Source organism: Pagrus major, chromosome 8, assembly GCF_040436345.1.
Source record: "Pagrus major chromosome 8, Pma_NU_1.0".
NCBI classification, from domain to species: Eukaryota; Metazoa; Chordata; class Actinopteri; order Spariformes; family Sparidae; genus Pagrus; species Pagrus major.
This window is the reverse complement of record NC_133222.1, coordinates 2,306,029-2,325,328: the sequence shown is the minus strand read 5'-3', so window position 1 is coordinate 2,325,328 and position 19,300 is coordinate 2,306,029. Positions and strand designations below refer to the sequence as shown.

General features: G+C 43.1%; 2 protein-coding genes across 3 annotated transcripts in view; both read left to right on the top strand.

The window, feature by feature from the left end:
- Positions 1-2,056: 2,056 nt before the first annotated feature.
- Positions 2,057-12,911, top strand: rfwd3 (ring finger and WD repeat domain 3). Its single transcript, XM_073472926.1, has 13 exons — positions 2,057-2,236; positions 4,078-4,358; positions 4,787-5,046; positions 5,160-5,215; positions 6,004-6,201; positions 6,325-6,416; positions 7,193-7,307; positions 7,802-8,054; positions 8,923-9,073; positions 10,282-10,458; positions 10,581-10,795; positions 11,137-11,351; positions 11,939-12,911. Exons 2-13 carry the CDS (start codon positions 4,078-4,080, stop codon positions 12,080-12,082), a joined length of 2,157 nt encoding a protein of 718 aa, XP_073329027.1. The 5' UTR covers positions 2,057-2,236; the 3' UTR covers positions 12,083-12,911.
- A 1,162-nt stretch (positions 12,912-14,073) lies between these two features.
- Positions 14,074-19,300, top strand: part of glg1a (golgi glycoprotein 1a) — a 32,469-nt gene continuing 27,242 nt past the window's right edge. Inside the window, exon 1 of one of the 2 annotated variants that reach the window (XM_073471659.1) lies at positions 14,074-14,457. In XM_073471659.1, the coding sequence (XP_073327760.1) occupies positions 14,125-14,457 (333 nt within the window). In that variant the 5' untranslated portion in view covers positions 14,074-14,124. The remainder of the gene's footprint in view (positions 14,458-19,300) is intronic. The other variant, XM_073471660.1, reaches the window with a different exon arrangement.

Genomic DNA, 19,300 nt, shown 5'->3' with positions numbered 1-19,300 from the left:
TAACACCTGTCCCAGCACTTCTGAGACTCACTCAACACACAGCTGACTGACTGAGAGCTTCATCCTCCATCATCTTGATCACTGGATCACATGTGCACTAAGCACAGTTCTCTTGATCTTTAATCTAACCTCAAAGCTCCCTGTAGAAAAATAGTGTGTCACTGATGCTCCTGTTTACTGGTTGAGTCAAAACAAAAAGGGACATCATTTCCTGAATGGAAGTATCATCCCATGTTGAAGTGATGGATCAGACACAACACTTCAAACACCTGCATTTGGATGTTTGCTTCACTTTGTCTCTGTGCTGTGTGTAAAGTTTACATTGTGTCAGTGTGTGTTTGTGTCTGTATGTGAGGTTTACTCTGTGTTTGTGTGTGTGTTTGTGTCTATATGTGAGGTTTATATTGTGTATGTGTGTGTGTGTGTGTGTGTGTGTGTTTGTGCTTTTTATGTCTGTGTGTGAGAGAGAGAGCAGCTTTATATAGAAAAGTATACGTTTGTGTAAACCTGGGTTCTGATGGTTCTGTATGAAAATACATTATTCCTGAAAATGTGTTGAACTGAGTATTTTATATATTGATGTCTGACATGTAACAATTACAAATAATGACTTAATTTCTCAGCACATTGAATGATAAATCCTACAGTTTCCTCACTGACACCAGTCCAGTTTGAGTTCAAACTAAACTCTGAACCAAACTGTTCACGCTGACAAACTTTAAGAACAGTTGTTGTTATTTGTGAAGAGAACTGAAGAGAATTTCAACCTTCTGTTATGGTTTTAAATTTGGTGGATAAACATTTTACAAGAGTAAAACACATGAACTGACCTCAGAGTCTCCAGTCTACAGTTTGGACTCTGCAGTCCAGCCAACAGCAGCTTCACTCCTGAATCCTGCAGGTTGTATTCACTCAGGTCCAGCTCTGTCAGATGGGAGGGGTTGGACTTCAGAGCTGAGGCCACAACTTCACAGTGCCTCTCTGAGAGTCCACAGTTATTAAATCTGTGAATACAGATAATAAAACATTTAAAGTATAATAAAATCTGACACTTTATTATGAAGTTTATGCATTCTGCATCACAGAGCACATTAACATGAGCAGCTGTAGCTCAGCGGGCCAGTTAGTCAGCATGAGCTGGTCAGTCACTGATCACCAGGTTTGTAGTTTGAAGCTTGAGCTCATCCTGTCCACATGTCCACGAGCAACATGATGAGCCACAAATTGATGTTTTTTGTACAAAAGTGTCACAGTACCAAATGAATGTGATGTAACCATGAGTCATGTCTTGATTTACAGCGTGATGTGATTTGTGTCTGTGAAACTTTAACGTGATGTTCAATGAACTGTAAAATCACTGTAGCTTGTAACTCCTCTCACATGTATTTACCTCATGTGCTTGTTTATATATTGTGCATCTTTGATTCATCTTATTTTGTCACTTAATCTCCTCTTAATAATACTAATATTACTATTTAATTCTTATTTTGCCAATCAATTACTTAATCGATTGCTTTATACTATGTCATAAAATAGTGAATAAGTTCAACCACAACTTGTTAAATCTTAAAAAAAAAAAATAGTTAAAAACCCAAAGATAATAAAATTATTTGAATTCTGACATCTGAAGAGCTGACACCAGCTTTTTTTTTTGTATGTGTCACTTTTGCTTGAATTAATTGATATGAAAATAGTTGCCAATTAATGTTCTGTTGATGGATAGCTTTTATTTTGAAAGGGAAAAACATTGCTGCTGAACGTCACCTTCCACCGTTGTGCATTACATTACATTACATTACACTTCACAGCCAAATCAGAGAGGCATTTTTCTTTAACATGCACAAAAATGCTTCATAACACAACCAAGGAATCAAGGAAAGGCAAGAAAAAACCCACAGACTTTATTTCATGCATTTAAACTGAATGCCTGCACCTGCACCACTCTACAACCACCAGTAGGGGGCAGCAACGCGCCACCGCAGCGTCGAGTCTGCCGTGTACCAACGAAGAAGAAGAAGAAGAGGAGGAGGCGGGACATCCGCGGTGACGTCACGGCAGGATGGGGCGGGCACAGTGAACTGGCGCCGGGAGATTCGATCCCTGACCGCCCGAACAGTCCCGCTCCGGTCCGCGAACTGGACCCGCCGGACCCAGACGCGTGTCGTGAGTTGTTTTAGGCGTCATGTTGTTTCCTGTCGTTGGGCTCAGCGGCTGGTGAACCTTCTCTTCCGCACAGGTGAGTGTCTGCTCGGCTGCCCGCGCCGCTGCTGCCGCCGCTGCTGCCGCTACAGCCCGAGCACAGCGCCGTCTGCTACCTGACAAGCGAGCCTCGCGAACCGGACAGCCGCCCCCGACACATGTCCGAGGTGTCCGAGCAGCGGCAACAGCATCACGGTTAATACCAGCATCGGCTCGTTACTCACTGACTTTAATATCAGCGCGATTTAAGGTGTTTTAAACGCGCGCTGGCGGCATCACAGCCGCTCAAATGCTAGCTAGCTTTAGCTAAAGCGTCCGTGGTTACCATGGGGCCATAAAAGAGAGTTTATTCCTTTTATCCCGTATCATCATAAAGCGTTACTCGTATTATAAGAAGCTGTATCTAAAATAACGTTTACTTCGATCTGTATTGATTTCAAGGAGCTGCTATTAGCTCTGTTTTGCTTGGAGGCCTCGGCGACCTCGGTCTCTAGTTCGGTGCTTGGCCGCAGAACGCGCGCCCTGTCCCCGCAGGACGCGTCGGGAGGTGTTCGCCGTCACAGATAACAGACACATTAATACATGATGAGGGCACTTTGACGGGCAGCTGACAGCCAGAGACGCTTATTCTTTGCAGGGAGAGTTGTCACCTCTGATATTAAATACTGTGCCAATCAACGTGAACATTAGCTAGCTAGTTAGCACAACATGCAGATTGTGTAACTTCTAACTTTGTGCAGCTGGTCGGAGCAAAGTTTGGCTCCACTGTGAGGCCACCTGTTAAAGTACGGAAACGCCATTTGAAAAACAGCTGACTAATGAATGTCTGTGAACGATTAGTGAATTATATTGATGTGATATTTCATCCTGAATGTTCAGTGTACAGAAGTAAACAAGGATACATTTGTTGTCACTGCAGAGCTGCTCTGACAGCTGCCAGGACTGATCGATTAGTCGATCGTAAGGCTGAGCCATAGGGACTTGACATAATAACACAATATTTTCACACTATATCACGATAAACAATAGATGTCTTGATATTTTGTAATCTTCTCAAAAGTACTAAATACATTTTAAGATTGATACAACATTAAATATTATGATATTTTCGGCCAAATACCTCGATATCAGTATTGCGTCAATATTACAGGCGGTGACTATTGACACATTGACAAAATATTAGATATTAATATAGATTTTTGATCAACAATCATCAGTAATGTGGATGTAATGACCAAGTGGGTAAAAACAGCTATTAGAACAGTCTGGTACTTCCCGTCACCACAATGTCGCCCTTAAAACCAGGAAAATACAACACTTGTGTCATATCACGATATATAACAATATCCATAATCTTAGACAACATATACTCTCCTGTCAGGGTAATAATTTTAATATCAATATATTACCCAGCTCTAGTCGATCAAAAGAAATTTAATCACCAATTATTTTGATTATTGGGTTATCAGTCATTTTTCAAGCGAAAGTGTCGAACCTTTACCTGAAAGCTTCTTAACATGAAGTAATTGCTGCTTTTCTTTGTCATTTATGATAATGACAATTAATATTATTTAAAATTTTACAACCTAAACAGTCAATTGATAATGAAAATAATCTATTAACTGAGAGTAGCTTTTCAATATTACTTAAAGGAGGTGGAGGACGTTTGTGTCTTAAAGATCATGAGACAGAGTCATGGACCTTTTTTAAAGTACCAGTTTAATTATTCATTCCTGTAAGACACATGAATTAGAATTAAAAAAAAATACATCAAAACAAAAAATGTGACACAAAAATCATTGATTTAAGGTGAAATATGCTGGCTGAGCACCGTCACTACGATCAGTGACCTAACCTGCGTTCCTTCCCACTGTGCAGATGGAGGCCATGGAGGTGGACTCCCCGATGGAGATGCGGGGTAGAGGCAGCGGACAGCCAGCGGTTGCTGCCGCAGCTGCGGACTCCAACGCGCCACACGTGATCTCAGACTCCAGCAGCAGCACGGAGGTGGACGAGGATGACGATGATGACAATGACGGAAGACAGATGGCGGCTCGCGTGCCGCCGAGGCTTCCTGCCACTTGGGCATTCAGTCAGAGAGCAGTTGGCAGCTCTGCAGCCACACCTTCAGCTGCTCAGCCCATACGGAGGAGACTCAGGTACCCAGAACAAATGCACAAAGAAGGCTTATTCATTTTTCTAACGTATACTGTGTAATACCATTTTAAAATGCTGTAACCCATCAGTTCGCACCTGGCATTAACATGCGTCTTGAGTGACCACTTGTGATCAGAGCTCACTGACCTGCTCAATATCCATTCATTAATTCATTGAAAGAAACAAGACACAACTTAATGTATTTAACACTGAATTTTCAATCAGGCCTGAATAATTTTGTCATAGCTATTTTGCAAGGTTCGATAAGTCTCCAGGGGCATTCACACCTGTACTCAGAGCTCCACCTGTGATCGGCTCTCTCAGGACGGATGTTAACGCCAAAGGAGAGCTGCCTCTGATTTGTTATTCTTTAAATTCAGCTCCAGTTGACTTTAAGCCTGAGATGTTAGATTTGTGTGTGCTGCTCCAGGCAGGGCCTCAGGGTACACTACCCCAGCCAGACTGCAGCGCCCTCCAGAGGCTTTCCAGACTTCCTGCTCCGAGCACCGGCTGCCAGCGTGGCTGAACCGGAGTCCGGCAGCACCACCGAGGTCAGCGAGTCTGATGAGGAGGAGGGGACCGACGAAGGCCCGCCTGCTGCCGCGGAGCCGGTCAACCCTGTGCCGCCGGCCAGTCCTCGCCTCAATGCCTCCAACCAACACACAGAGCCACGGGAAGTCGGTCCAACCAGTGAGTCCGAACAGCGTTTACTTTATGTCGTTCTCTGGTTTTCACAGACCAGAGCAGAGTCTGTGTTGTGTTCAGAGACTCCAGTGTGATTTATCTTTTTCCTCTATGTTCAGACTCCAGTTCAGCTGCAGATGGTGAGAGGACAGAAGCACAACATCAAGTTATCCAGGTAACGTTCAGACAGTTTCCCTATTTGGTACTAGGGTGACCGCAGTGTTGAAATTTTCCTTCCACTTAATACACTTTTAACATTGGTGTTACCTGGTTTGTAGAGCGCTGTTTTCATCACTTGGCCTGTTTGGTAGTTGTAGAAGAAAATCATTTTGCTGTTATTACTTTTCTGGTATATTTTCTTTGTATGATTTGGTGTCTTCCCTTCCACATGACAGTCAGCTCAAAGCATTTTACATTAATTAACAGACCTCTGTGAGTAAAACTTTATTGTGAAGACAGTCTAGACATGAGTCCCTTTGATTAAAAGAAACCTTTTGTTAGTGCCCAGATCAGCCCTGTGAGAAGTCTCACCACACGCTTCCTCTTAGCCTTTCAACATGACAACAGTAATCTAATTAACACTAAAGTATGATTTTTAACATAGGAAGGCCAGTGTATAATTAGCCTTTTGCTTTTAGACAGTTGCATATTGAGTATATGTAACTCAACCCAGACTTTGGTATATGGTTTTCCAGACGCCCTCTCCCCTGTTGCTGAGTCCAAACCTATTGTTTCTCATTACCTGCTTATGATACCGACCAGAAAGTCACTCTGGTCAGAGAGAACTTTGCATCCCTGTTGTGGACTTCTGTCTCCACTGATCAGTTACTAAAACTCATCTTGTATGTTTCTGTTGAAGTGAACATTTTTGTCTCAAACCGTCCTGTTTGAACCAGTACTTTGATATTTTTAATGGTATTTATTGTGTCCCTGTGCCTTGAAACTCTTCATGTCCACCTTTAGCCGCTCCCTGTGGCCTCAGCTTCTGTCCAGCTATCAACAAGCGAGGAGGGAGAGGGCGACAACTGCACCATCTGCTTCGAGGCATGGACGACAGCAGGCGAACACAGATTGTCCGCTCTGCGCTGCGGACACCTCTTCGGCTTCATGTGCATCCAACGCTGGCTGAAAGCTCAGGGCCCGGATGCTAAATGTCCACAGGTCAGCAGGGTTACGGTATTTTAACTGGAAGTTGAATCGGTCCTTTGTTTCCCCCTCAGGTGGCATATCCTGCTTCTCACACCTGGACTTTGATGATGACTTGTTTTTGTTGTTTGTCTTTAGTGCAACAAGAAAGCGAAGCAGTCAGACATTGTTCGGCTGTACGCTCCAAAGCTGAGAGCCCTGGACAACTCCGAGCAGGAAAGCTTAAAGAAGTGAGTGAGTTTCCTCTGCTTCACTGCCAACACACTCGATCTGTTGGACTCATATAAGCTGATTAGAGGCGGAAGTTTCATTTCAGTTTGCTGAAACTTCTGTGAAAGAGTTAACGTCTATGCTGCTAGAATAAATATCCCAACCGAAATTTCCCTTTTTATTGTCGGACACCTGCCTCCTCTGGCACTGGAGGTGGTTGGCAAACTTTTTGTGGTTCATGGATAAATACCTGCGTGACTTATTGTGCCAAAGTTTTCATGTTGTTGACGTGCTGTAACCGTGTTGCAGTGATGTCTAATGATATTTTGGCACTAACATCAAACACCTCCACAGCACTGTGCAGACAGGTCTGGCTGCAAGCATCATTCTGCTGTAAGGGGAAAGCTCTGGCTGTTTGTATTTCTTTAAACCAATCACAAACCAATTTCTTTTAATATTGTGCTGTATTATTTCTGCTTCAACTTGCAGCAACTGTAAACAAGCCAGAAAATAATGTTGTGGGGATTAGGTACAATTAAACCTCTAGATAAATATGCTCATGTGATTTTGAACGTCCATAGTGTTTTTAAAAAAAAAATTAATGCATTTTATTGTGAAAGCGCAAAACCGTGAATATTCTTCAGACTATAATCGTACCATTTAAAACTTCGGTTCATCCCTAGTAGGTAAAGTACTGTGATGTCACTGATGGTCTATTTATAGAAAACTTGTGTGTGTGTGTGTGTGTGTGTGTGTGTGTGTGTGTGTGTGTGTGTGTGTGTGTGTGTGTGTGTAGGTCTCTGGAGCAGGAGCAGTCTCTGAGGAGGAAGGCTGAACTGGAATCAGCTCAGTACAAACTGACACTGCAGGTGGTCACCAACAAATATGGACAAGCACAACAGGAGCTGCAGGTATCAGTGACTTCTGTTTCTTTTCTCCTTTCCTGAAACTTTTTACAGTTTTAGTTGTGATTAAAGGGAATGTTGTGGAGAAGTTGTTACTCCTCTTTATTGTTAGTACTGGCCAAAATGTGTCTAACGGTGAGAATTATAACAAATAATTGACTTTAAAATGTAGTATATTTTCTTTATTAGTAACAGAGTGAAATAAATAAAGAAATAATTTTACAATATTTTGTCATTCACGTCATGATCTCTACAGTATTAGAACACTGTAAATATTCTACCAATTAATAAATCTGTTTCTTTGTTTTGACATGAACTTAAGTTTCTTAATGTTTATTTGGAGAAGCTTGACTTTTTTCAGGCATAATTAATTATCTGATTATAATTAAGCACTGACAAACTGTCCTTCACATGACTGTCCTTTGCACTCAGATGTCAGGAGATGGATCCGTTGACCTCTTCCTGGTTAAAACCTTCCCTTTTTCTCTCCCTCTGTGTAGGAGCTGAGGGCTCTGATGGCCCAGGCCGGTAGAAACTCATTTCCCTCCTCTTCCTCCTCGTCCTCCTCCTCGGCGTCGACCTCGCTCGTCCTGGGTCTTTCCCATAGAGCGGACGGCTCCAGGACGGCACAGTACAGTTTCTCCAAGGCGGTGCTGGTGTCCCAGGCTGGAGGCTCCAGGGTTTTATCCTACTGTGAACCTCTCAGCTGCCTGTTGGCCTCGCAGCCTTCACCTCATTCCACACTGGTGCCTGGTGAGACGCACTTCCTTCTTCCTTTTGACCCGTTAGCACCACGGCCTAAAGATGGCAGCACTGTTTCATCCATCTGTTTGTCCAGCACTTTGGTGTAGAGCAAAACATCTAGACAGACTGCTATGAAACCTAAAGCTGGGGTTGGTCATTATTATACAGTTTGTGATTATCCTCATCAATTATCAAATATACCTGCATCAGAAATGTGACATCGACTCCTTTTTGTGGGCTGAGACTTTATCTTTGCTGCACACATTCATGCTGTCTGAAGGATGAATCCTCTCACTGCCCTTTAGCACCACCGTCAGGACAAGATGTTGAATTGCAGCCTTATTTAATTGCTGGAACTTTTCCATGAACCCAGCAACCTTTTCAGGAGCCCTGGGAGTCGTTCTCTCAATTTCCCAGCACGTATTCAGTCAGAAATTGGCGTGTGGATTCTTGGTTCTGGTCAAAACACTACAGTTGCTACATTGGAGGCAGTAAATCTCACACTGTGCATGACTAGTTATTAGTGTATCTTGGTCATCAGCCTAATCGTCTTGTTCCTCAGATGCTGTGGAAACACATCATGTTGCTAAGAGACTAAGCGAGTCTCTGTTTAGTTTTTGTGTGACTGTCACAGAACATCTTTTTCTCAGAGGCAGGTGTCCATGAAATTCTCCTCAGAGAACGACCCGTAGATATTAATGACCCCAACACCTTTGCCGTAGTGCCATCCTAACAACATGCTCCAAACTCTGTGAAACACTAGATGCAGACAGACAAGAAATACTCAGATCACGGTGTGATTCTTTAGGCAGTCCTTATATTGTCACTGTGATGTGTGATGCACTCTCACCGGTCACCTCTCTGTCTCCTCCTTCAGGCTGTGGGGTGAAGAAGGTGAGCGTTGTCAACATGAAGGCGAGTCAGTACGTTCCCATCCACAGTAAACAGATCCGAGGTCTGTCCTTCAACAGACAGAACGACAGCCTGCTGCTGTCTGCTGCTCTGGACAACACCATCAAACTGACCAGGTACACACACACACACTCACACACAGGAAAACATCTAACCTGTTTTTTTCCAGATTGTTCTGCAATAGATAGATCGATCTGCCTCGCAACAATTAAATACTTTGGTAAAACAACAATTCTGAGGAACGACATCCACCGTTTCCACCCTGAGGTAACGTCTGCAGCCATGAAGAATACAGCGAGCCCAGATAATCAGCCAAGAATTGAGGAGGTGGTGTTGCCTCAATCTTACTCTGATGGTACATGTCTGCAGGGGCGTGTTTTGGACTCGAGAGCTCGCGCCACTTCGAAGCTCTGCACGCTTGACCAACACAGGCTACGACGTCAGTGAGCCTCGCTAAGACTTACTGGCTGAACATGATTGGATGAACTCCACTCGTCTGCCGTCTGCTCCGAAATTTGAAACCTGACCAACATTGCGGCTCATTTCTAAACGTTCTGAAATGTATTTCTGAGGACATTCTGGCTGAGAGATGGTCACGCAGCTGCCAAATCTGTCTTCATTTGAACTCGACAATGATTAGTTTTTATAATTCTTCAGGAGTTTCCAGAGGCAGCGAGTCGCGCCGGATGCCCCTGATTTGCATTTAGTAGCCGAGACCTGAACTTTATGCAAATTAGAAGCTGGCGACACGACCAGAATGCATTGCATGACTGCATAGACAATGAGTGGGAAGCGTAGAAACGACAGACCCTGTGGAGACGTACCATGAGAGAGGTGTGTGCAGCAGAGTCTTGGTCGTGATGTTCACCACATTCAGGCAAACACGTCTGAGAGCTGCAGTGTGATCAGCGCGCACGTGTACTGTACTGCAGATGGACTTATGTTTTGTATTTGTAATGTTGATGTGCTGACGTGGGTCACACAGATTCTCGTACTGAGGAGATGCAGCTTTTATATTGTAGACCGTTGTAGTCTGATTTAAATGGACTTCCTACATGAAAAGGAAGTTCAGATTTATGACGTTGAAAGAGAAGCTGTGTGCAGAACCTGGTATAGATCATTGCAGTACATTAAGATGTATGGAGCATCGTTGTGCATTCGAATGGTTGACAGGTGAATCATATTCAAATCAAATTATGAGGCCTGCAAAGATTCACACCTCCCTCCTCCAAAACCACCGTATACACAGAGATGATGAGAATGAGTTATAGTATCATGTGATAAATGGACTTACTGTGTGTGTGTGTGTGTGTGTGTTTTACAGTCTGCTGACCAACACGGTGGTTCAGACCTATAATGCAGGTAAACCTGTGTGGAGCTGCTGCTGGTGTTTGGACAACAGTAACTACGTCTATGCAGGACTGAGCAACGGCTCCGTGCTCGTCTACGACACCAGAGACACCAGCACGCACGTCCAGGAGCTGCAGCCGCTACGCTCCAGGTACAAACGAGTGCTGGCGTAGTTACGATGAAAGTGTTGGGTTGAATCTGGTTTTAGAGGGGTCACATGGCGAACACTGGTTCTGTTTGTTCCTGAAAGCTCTAACATGCTGATCTGTCCAGGTGTCCAGTGGCGTCTCTGTGCTATGTCCCACGGGCGGCATCCAGCTCATTCCCCTGCGGCGGGCTGATCGCCGGCTCTCTGGAAGGGGGTTGTTTCTGGGAGCAGGTCAGCGAGACCACGTACAGACCGCATGTCCTGCCGCTGGAGACGGCCGGCTGCACTGACATCCAAGTGGAGACGGAGAGCCGACACTGTCTGGTCACCTACAGGCCAGGTGAGACCCAGACTCCCTGAATACAAGACATAATGATCTTCACCAGGAGGATGAGGATGAATATGATGGTTAACACTTGAAGCTATTTAGCATCTATGTCTGTGATAGATTAGTCCTGTCTCTCATGTGGACGCTGTCTGAAAAGTCTTTTGTTAAGTCGTGTGGTTGCAGTCAGATCATTTTTGCTCGTTGCCTCCTGAACTTGAATGCGACCCGGATTATTGCAACAGAACAGCAAGTGTTGAACAGTACGGTGTGAGAGCAGAGCAGACGCGTATTTATCTGAGTGTTGAGGTCAGTTGTGTGAGTTTCCTGTATGAAACGTCCCGTCTCTCCTGCAGGACGCTCCAACCCGTCTCTGCGCTGCGTCCTCATGGCTCTGAACAGGACGCCTCAGCAGGACTCGAGTCAGCTGCCCAGCTGCTCCTGCTCTCCTGTTCAGACGTTCAGCGCCGGCTCGTCCTGCAAGCTGCTCACCAAGAACGCCGTCTTCAAGAGTCCAGATGGAGGCGGGACGCTCGTCTGCGCCGGGGACGAGGCCTCCAACTCTACCATGGTCAGTCCTGTTGGTGTGTGATCAGAGGCTGTCAGGAGAGTTTTGACGGTCGAGTATTTCAGTTGGCTTCAGTCCTGATGACATAACAAAGAAATGGAGTCGTGTATTTTGACGAGCCTAAAGTTGCTTTATTTATTAATTTATTTTTTATTATACATTTGCTCTTTTATTTTGTCTAATGTAGTTGATTCTTTTTTGTAATTTCTCTTTTGAGAACATAAATTTACCTAAAACAATTTCAATCAATTTAATTAGATTATTTTGGTTGTTTGTCATTTTAAAGATCCCAAACCTGCAGAGTACATTTGAATATATACATAAATATTTGACTTTTTTTTTGTTATATTTGAGTTTAATTTTCAACAATCATCATTAAATTTCCCAACAACTTTTTTTAAATTCAGTTGTTTTATTATATATATTTTTTTATTTTTTTCCTTTTGATTTATTAAGGTGCTTCTTTTTGTCATTTCATTCAGAGAACATACCTTTACCTGAAAGACTTGCTTTATATTCAATTAAAAGATAAAAGATTATTATCAGTTGTTGATTTATGTCCTCCTCCTCCTCCTCTTCCTCCTCCTCAGGTGTGGGATGCAGGCAGCGGCTCTCTGCTGCAGAAGCTTCCAGCCGACCTCCCGGTGTTGGACATCAGTCCATTCTCGGTGAACGGCGAGCACTTCCTGGCCTCGCTCACTGAGAAGATGCTAAAGCTCTACAAGTGGGAGTGATCGAGAAGGACTGAAACCGGAAAACTAGAAAAAAAACCACAGACAGTCCCGGAGAACAACTGTGTGGAAACTCAAATGCTGCTGAACTTTTATCCGTACGTTTAGACACGCAAAAAACTGATTACTGGAAGTGATCGACCTGAAGAAACATTTCAAATTCAACGTTACCATTTTTTATTTTTGGAACCAAACATCCTCGTTTCTACATCTGGTGACCTTTGAGCTGCACAGGAAGCCAAATGAAGCCTGAGTCAGGTGTTAATAATTGGACGGATGGATAATGTAGCTGTATTAACCAGGTTGTGCTGCGCCATGCTCCCAGTAATAAGGCTGTGTTTACATGAGTCAAAGGCCAAATTATTAATGTGTAAGTTAACACGTTTGACTTCTGGTCAGTCTGTCCACTGGAGTCCTGTTATGCTCAGATTGTCCTGTTGGTGGTTGTCGGCTGTGAGCTGGTGTTTTTAGTCCGATGGAAGTGATGCTTTGGAGGAAAGTGGTGACATACCGTCATCTGTGTGTGTCGGTTGTAGCTCTCCAACTACAGAGCTGATGGATTTTGTTTTGATTTTAATGGTCCCTTTTGTCAAACAGAAAAAAGGCTCCTGCTGCAGTCCATCACTACAGTTTCTATCTTCTTCTGTCTCATTTGATTCTTTTATCTCTACCCTCCTCTGAACCCAAACATCAAGTGCCAAAAGACTCTGCTGTTGTACATTTTACTTTCCTTGTTTTCTTTCTAAAGGAAGTTGTATATATGTATATTTGCTACCAACTGTTTGTGTACGACTTCAAAGTTAATAAAAATTATGACTTATTTTTAATTAAAGTTGTATGAGTGGACTGTTTGATTTTCATGTTTCTGGATGTTTTCCGGCTCTAATAAAGAGAGATTGTGTGAGGTTTGCACACGGTGTCAGGAAAAAATGAGTTTAAGGTTCACATGTCATAATATTCATGTGATAAGTGATTTAAAAAACTTCTGTAGAAACATGATTGAAGTGTGGAAGCTTTGCATTCAGCACTTTTTGAGGAAAATGTCATGAAACAGCCTTTTGAAAAACTAACATAGCATAAAGCACTGAATCAGAATCAGAAATACTTTATTGATCAACAAGGAGCAAATGTGGTTATGTTACACTCGATTCTTCTAGATTAGGAATGTCACAGTAGAGCAAAATTATAAAATGGAGACATAAGAAATAAAAATGTCAAAATATGCGCATTAAACTATGATATAACAACTATACAGTATATACATCGATCAGAGTAAAACCACTGACAGGTGAACTGAATATGATTGATTGTTTCTTCTTTCTTCTGGATGTTCTTTGACACACAACACTCGTGTAAACACTGCTGCAGACAAAGTACACCCTCATTGCTATTTCTCTGTTCCTGTATCTGAAGGTCACTGCTCCTCGTGACAATAATGACGTGTCCGTATGTGAGTTCAAATATTTTCTTAAGATCCATTTCTTCTGCCCATCAAACAAACACTGGCTCCTGCCTGTCGTTCTTCTGCAAACACTGCACCAGTTCATGCCGGCCGATGGACCGACTGTCTCACAATGAGAAGAGTCTGAGAGACGAAACAAAAACAGATCTCAGTCCACACGAGCAGTCAAAAGGCAATTAATCAACAACTTGTAGAATCAGTTTATCATTTAATTCATTTTCAAGCAAAAATGTCCTTTTTGTTCCCATTACATTTACTGAAGTAATGTACTTAAAGGTGCACTATATAGTTTATTTTTATTTTTATGAAACTTTTATTTGTGAGGTGTTTTTAAAGCTTTACATCTTCAGTTGGACCCAACCTTTTTAAATATATTAATTTCCCATTAAAATAATAAGGAATACCCGGAGATGACGTTTCCATGTCGGTTGTGTGTGATTGGTTGACTCAGAGCAGGAATTAATTATTCATGAGCTGTCCACTGCCATCCTGGAAAAAAAAAAAAACGGGAGCAACTTTACTCCTAGGTCCCATATTTCCGACAGCCCGTGAACGCAGCGGCAGGCTGACTGGCTCTGTGAAGATGGCGGACTGTCTACGTGTTCCTCTGCTCCTGCTTCTGATGTGCATCTCGTCGTCTGTGCGTCCAATTCAAGGAGAAAACAGCATCGTCGCCAAGCTCGCGGCTAAAGATAATAACCCACAGAACCCGGCCGGAGGTCCGGGGCCGGCCGCGGCGAACCCGGGAGCCGCTGATAGGAACCTGGGCGCCGGGGCCTCGCTCACTCGGAGGCGCTCTACCGGCTGGAAGTTGGCTGAGGAGGCGGTGTGCAGGGAGGACCTGACCCGGCTTTGCCCCAAACATTCGTGGAACAACAACCTGGCGGTGCTCGAGTGTCTCCAGGACAAGAAAGAGGTAGAATAGCGGGACGGGGTGCTGTGGTCGCAGGGAAAACGCAAGGGTGTGCCTGGTGAACGAACCAGCTAATGTTAGCTGCCAGGATTAGCCTTTGCTAGGAATGAGAGAACGTCACGCCAAATGCCGGTCAAAAATCCAGCAATTTATTACTTACGAGACCGTATTCAGCATGACAAGCGGCGTAGAGCAAGTTTAAACACAACATCACAATCGACAGGGTCCACTTCTCGGTTCGGCGTGATAAAGTGCCACGAAGGGCTCTTACCATCTTAAACACTATCAAGTTTTTGAATCGTGTCGCTTCGTATTTCTCGTCTTTAACGTCTCTCTTAAACGCACCGAATTGGAGCCGCGTAACGTCGATAAACAGAAAAACAATGGGATCACGCTGAAATAAATGATGCTAGGGTGAACACTTCTGAGCCGAATCCACCAGAAGACCCAGTTATTGCAGATTAATCCTCAAGATTTTGTTCTGCTCGTTAGCAGCGATTTAGCGGCTCGATATAACGTTAAACTGGAAGATCATTAGCGCAGCTCGGAGGCGCATCTGGACTGGAAGTTAGCTAACAGCTAAGCGTATAATTTGGCCGTAAAATGTGCCAACCTGCGGGTGTAACAGTCCGGAGCCACAGGTCACTACAAGGTGTCTCGGATAAGTGAAGCCCCTGGTAACTTTTTAAACCAGGTTAGCTGCTAACTAGTTGCTAGTTAGCTAGCTAGTTGTAGCCTGAGCGAGATGTTAGCCCAGATAACCGTTACCGAGCCTCCCGCTGCTGGATTTTTAGCTTTGTGTATTTTCGGTAATTACAGCGTTTCATTTAATTTTAGACCGTAACGTTGAACGGCGATAGGCTGTAATTACTTAAATGACTGACAGCTTAGCTAAACTGTGACTGTGTGTGGGTCTTTTTGAGCTTCTTCCATGCAGCTAACGTGAATGTGAGGCAGACAGGACAGTTTATATCCATTTTGTCTGGAGAGACTCTCCTGTTTTCTCCTGGGAAAAGCTCGTCAGTGGCCTCCCACTTCAGCCCGGGGCAGCACCATTAGCAGTCACTGTGGGTTTTATTATGGTGGATGTTGTCCTGACATGTTTAGGCAACACACCACCAGAAAAGTGATCAGAAAGATAAAACTGCTGACACTCTCCACACCAGAGCCTAAACAACGCTCAATGTTCAGGCTCCTGTATCTTATATCTTAATGTCAGGAACAAGCCACGCTTGTTATGCACGTTTTCTACATTCCTTGTACAGTGTTGCCCATGAAAAAGACAGTTTAAAGGTGCAATATGTAAGAATTAGCTTTAGCTTAGTTAGCCGTGCAGCTAGTGGTTTGGACTGGAAGCTCTTCAGTCCTACCTACGGTGACGTGTTCACTGTCATTCACTGACAGCCCTAAACACTACGATAATGTTTTATGTATATAAAACATATGGATACTTCTACAGTCTATACTTCTAGATATTTCTGTATTATCATGCGGTTGAGTATTATGTCTAGCGTACACGATTTAAGTAATGTTATACGTTATAACGTTGGAACATTTTCAACAAAAATTCCTACATATTGCACATTTAAAGTTGGAATCTATGTTAAATTTAGTCAGTAAGTAGTCACAAAGAAGGGACGGGGACAAGGTGATGTCTTGTTTTGCTCGGCCAATGACCAAAAAGAAATATTTTATTAATTTGGTGCCCGTTAACTTGCCATTTAAAGAGGCAATATGTAAGATCTTTAGTTGAAAATGTTCCAAAAAAAATTAGCAGGATGTGAATCGGTTTAGCGACTGAAGTAGGTGTTATTCACACATACGCTGACAGTTGTTCACACATACGCTGACAATTGTTCGCACCCTGATCAGAGATACAACTGATAACTTTCTTCCTGATGTGCCGTAAGATGAGACTTTATTTATTCTGGGGGAAGCTGTGAAAGAGAAACACAATGAGTAGTTTCCCAGCAGCTAGTGGATATCTTGTTTCAGCACAGTCCACTGGCAGTTGTTAAAGACACACGGACAATTTCTCATTACTTTCTCACTCAGACTCACAGTCAGTAATCTTGTCTTGTTGGTTAGTTATTGTACTTTTTCAGGTCACCAGGTTGCTTTTGTGACCTTTAGGCCCATTCAAGTGCGTCCTGAGAGATCAGGTCGGGGCTGTGGCTGCTGGCTGGGTGGCGGCTGACTGCTCACTCTCTTCTTTAAGCTCATTAGCTGCATGTCAACAGCAGAACTACGGCAGACTGAGAGACCTCTATACGCTACAACAGGAGCTTATCGCAGCTAAGACAAGGCCTTGGTTTGTGCCCATTATCTGGTTACTCTGAATCACAAGACGGCGTCGCCTCTAGTGGTTAAAGTCATCATGAAATACTCAAAGAAGGCTAAAGGCTTTTAAGGAAAGAAGCACTGCATGAGGTGTGAGAGTCGGAAAAAAAAAAAAATCAAGTATGAACGGCTTAAACAACTTTAAAAAAAGCTACTGAAGATTTCAAGCATAACACCACAGGAAAGGCACCATTTTGTAGTTCCCGTAGTTATCGCAGTGGTAAGGTTGGTTGCTACTAATCAGCATGAAGTAAAGCTGCTCAGTTAATCGCCGTTAAGAAAACCAATTAAAAACACGTTTACCGACAATCGGAGATGAGCACAAATACTATAAAGTATCGTCGTACAAATTACAGATATTTGCTTATCAAAATAAATGTGAAATAATGGTGTAAGAACATGTATTTAATTAAAATACAAGTAATTTGAAGTTTTAAAAATACAAAAGACATTCTATACAAACTGATATTATTAATGTAAGCTATTGATTAGCCTCAATATGGGTTGGATTTTGTTGAGCCAGTTGCTGGACGTGGCAGTGGGATCTGGGAAATCAGTGTTTCAATGATTTTTTTAAGTAAAAACATTTGGTTTCTCATATTTGTCATGTAATATATTGGCAATAAATTGATCTGTAGATTGATCAGCAATGAAAGTTATCATTAGTTGCAGCCCTGATAAGAATATTCACTCTGTGATTGACATTTTTAATCATTTTTTTGATATTTTATAGAACAAACATTAGAAAAGCCATGAACAGATGGCTGCTCCGATAATGCTCAATACTAATTAAGCGCAGGCATAAACGAAGACATCAGATGTTTAATTTGAATGCAAATCAGCCACAAACAGTTGTCTGGTCTGCCATTTTTAATATACTGATAAAATTTAAGCGAGGAAATAACAGTGAGTTAAGCCAAAAGCCAAATTAAATGCAGTGTCCTTGTTTTAAATGTCCTCAGTCTTCACACATGGCAGCACGTTGACATATCAGCAGCATCTACACCAGTTTCAGGTTGCCGACTGACTTCCTGGGAATTTAAGTCGATCTTGTGTTGTAATCATTTACTCAGAACAAAGATCTTCCTCATTCTCGTCTTCATGACACAGTGAAGTTCAAGGCTGAATCACTGTGTTGACAAATCATCAGTGTCCGTTATTCTTTTAAAACTTACAGTAACCAACCTGAATTCCTCTGACATTCAGCATATTTACCACTTCTCTTCTGCTATGACAGATATCATGACCTTTTTTTTTTTTTTTCGCTTTGGCAAGCTGGTTTCTTGCCAAAGCAAAAAGATGAGGGTACTCTTTATGTCATAAAAAGTAAAGAAACACCAGAAAGACCAAAAGTACGTAAGGTATGTATTTAAGTAAATATGTCCAAGTAATCATTTAGTCCATCCCAGGTGTAAAACTAAAATCAGTCCCTCTTTATGAGCTGTATTATGAATGCAGCTAAAGACCCAGTGAACCCGGGTTTCTGGGTGTGACGTCTCGTCTCTCGACGCCGACCACCAGCGCTGCTGTTGATCAGCTACCGTGGAGCCCGTCCACCTCCTGTGTGCCCAGCTGGCACTCTGCTGCCGTTCTTCGGTTCGAGGGTGAGATTAAGAGCTGCTTTTAGACTCGTAGCATTCTTGTGTGTCTCTGGCCTGCCCGCTGTCAGTCCTGCTGGTGGCTGTGGTTTTGTGTACGTGGTGCAGAGACTCAGAGTCCAGAGGGAGGAGGCTCCGGAGATTGAAGGTTTTGCTGTGGCCTGTCAGCTTGGTGAAACCTCCATGTGTCTGTTTCTGTCTCAGCCTCCCAGTTGTACCCAGTTTGTGTCCAGTTTGATGATTAGCACATTGCTAAGGCTTCAGGACATTCTCTTTAAAAAACAAACCTGTTGGCAGAAAACAGCGCTGTAGGGGTGACGTATTCTTGTAGACCAACCCAGAAGTTAGCATCGGCCTGGCTCCCTCAACAAAAAGCCTACGGGATATTTTTAATTGGATTTTGGATTATTGCAGAAAAAAGCTCTGTGGCAAACCAAACACAAGTTTAAGATACGTGCACATTTTGTTCAGCGAGATGATCTTCACAGATCAACGCCACTTTTGTGATTGTCGAAGCGTGAAATGAGGGAACAGGATGTACAGAAACGATAACTGATTAGGACTCATTGCTACAACACTCTCTACCACAGCTCTTGATGAAGCTGTTTGATACCCAGCAGTGGTGTTTTTACATCCGATACTTTTGTCTGACAGAGATGAAAAAACTTTTCTGAAGTACAGGTGTTTACTGTTGGTTTTTGGGAGACTTCTAAGTCCCGGTTGACTACGTATCAGACGTAAATGACTGTACTTTATACTTTATTCACAATCGCCATTCCAGTTCATCCTGAGCTGGATGGGGTTGAGTTCAGGGCTCTGTGCAGGCCGGTCACATTCTTCCACAGAAACCTGGGAAGACTATTGGCGCTTTTCCACCGGTTGAGTCAAACCGTGTCATGCTGATTTGA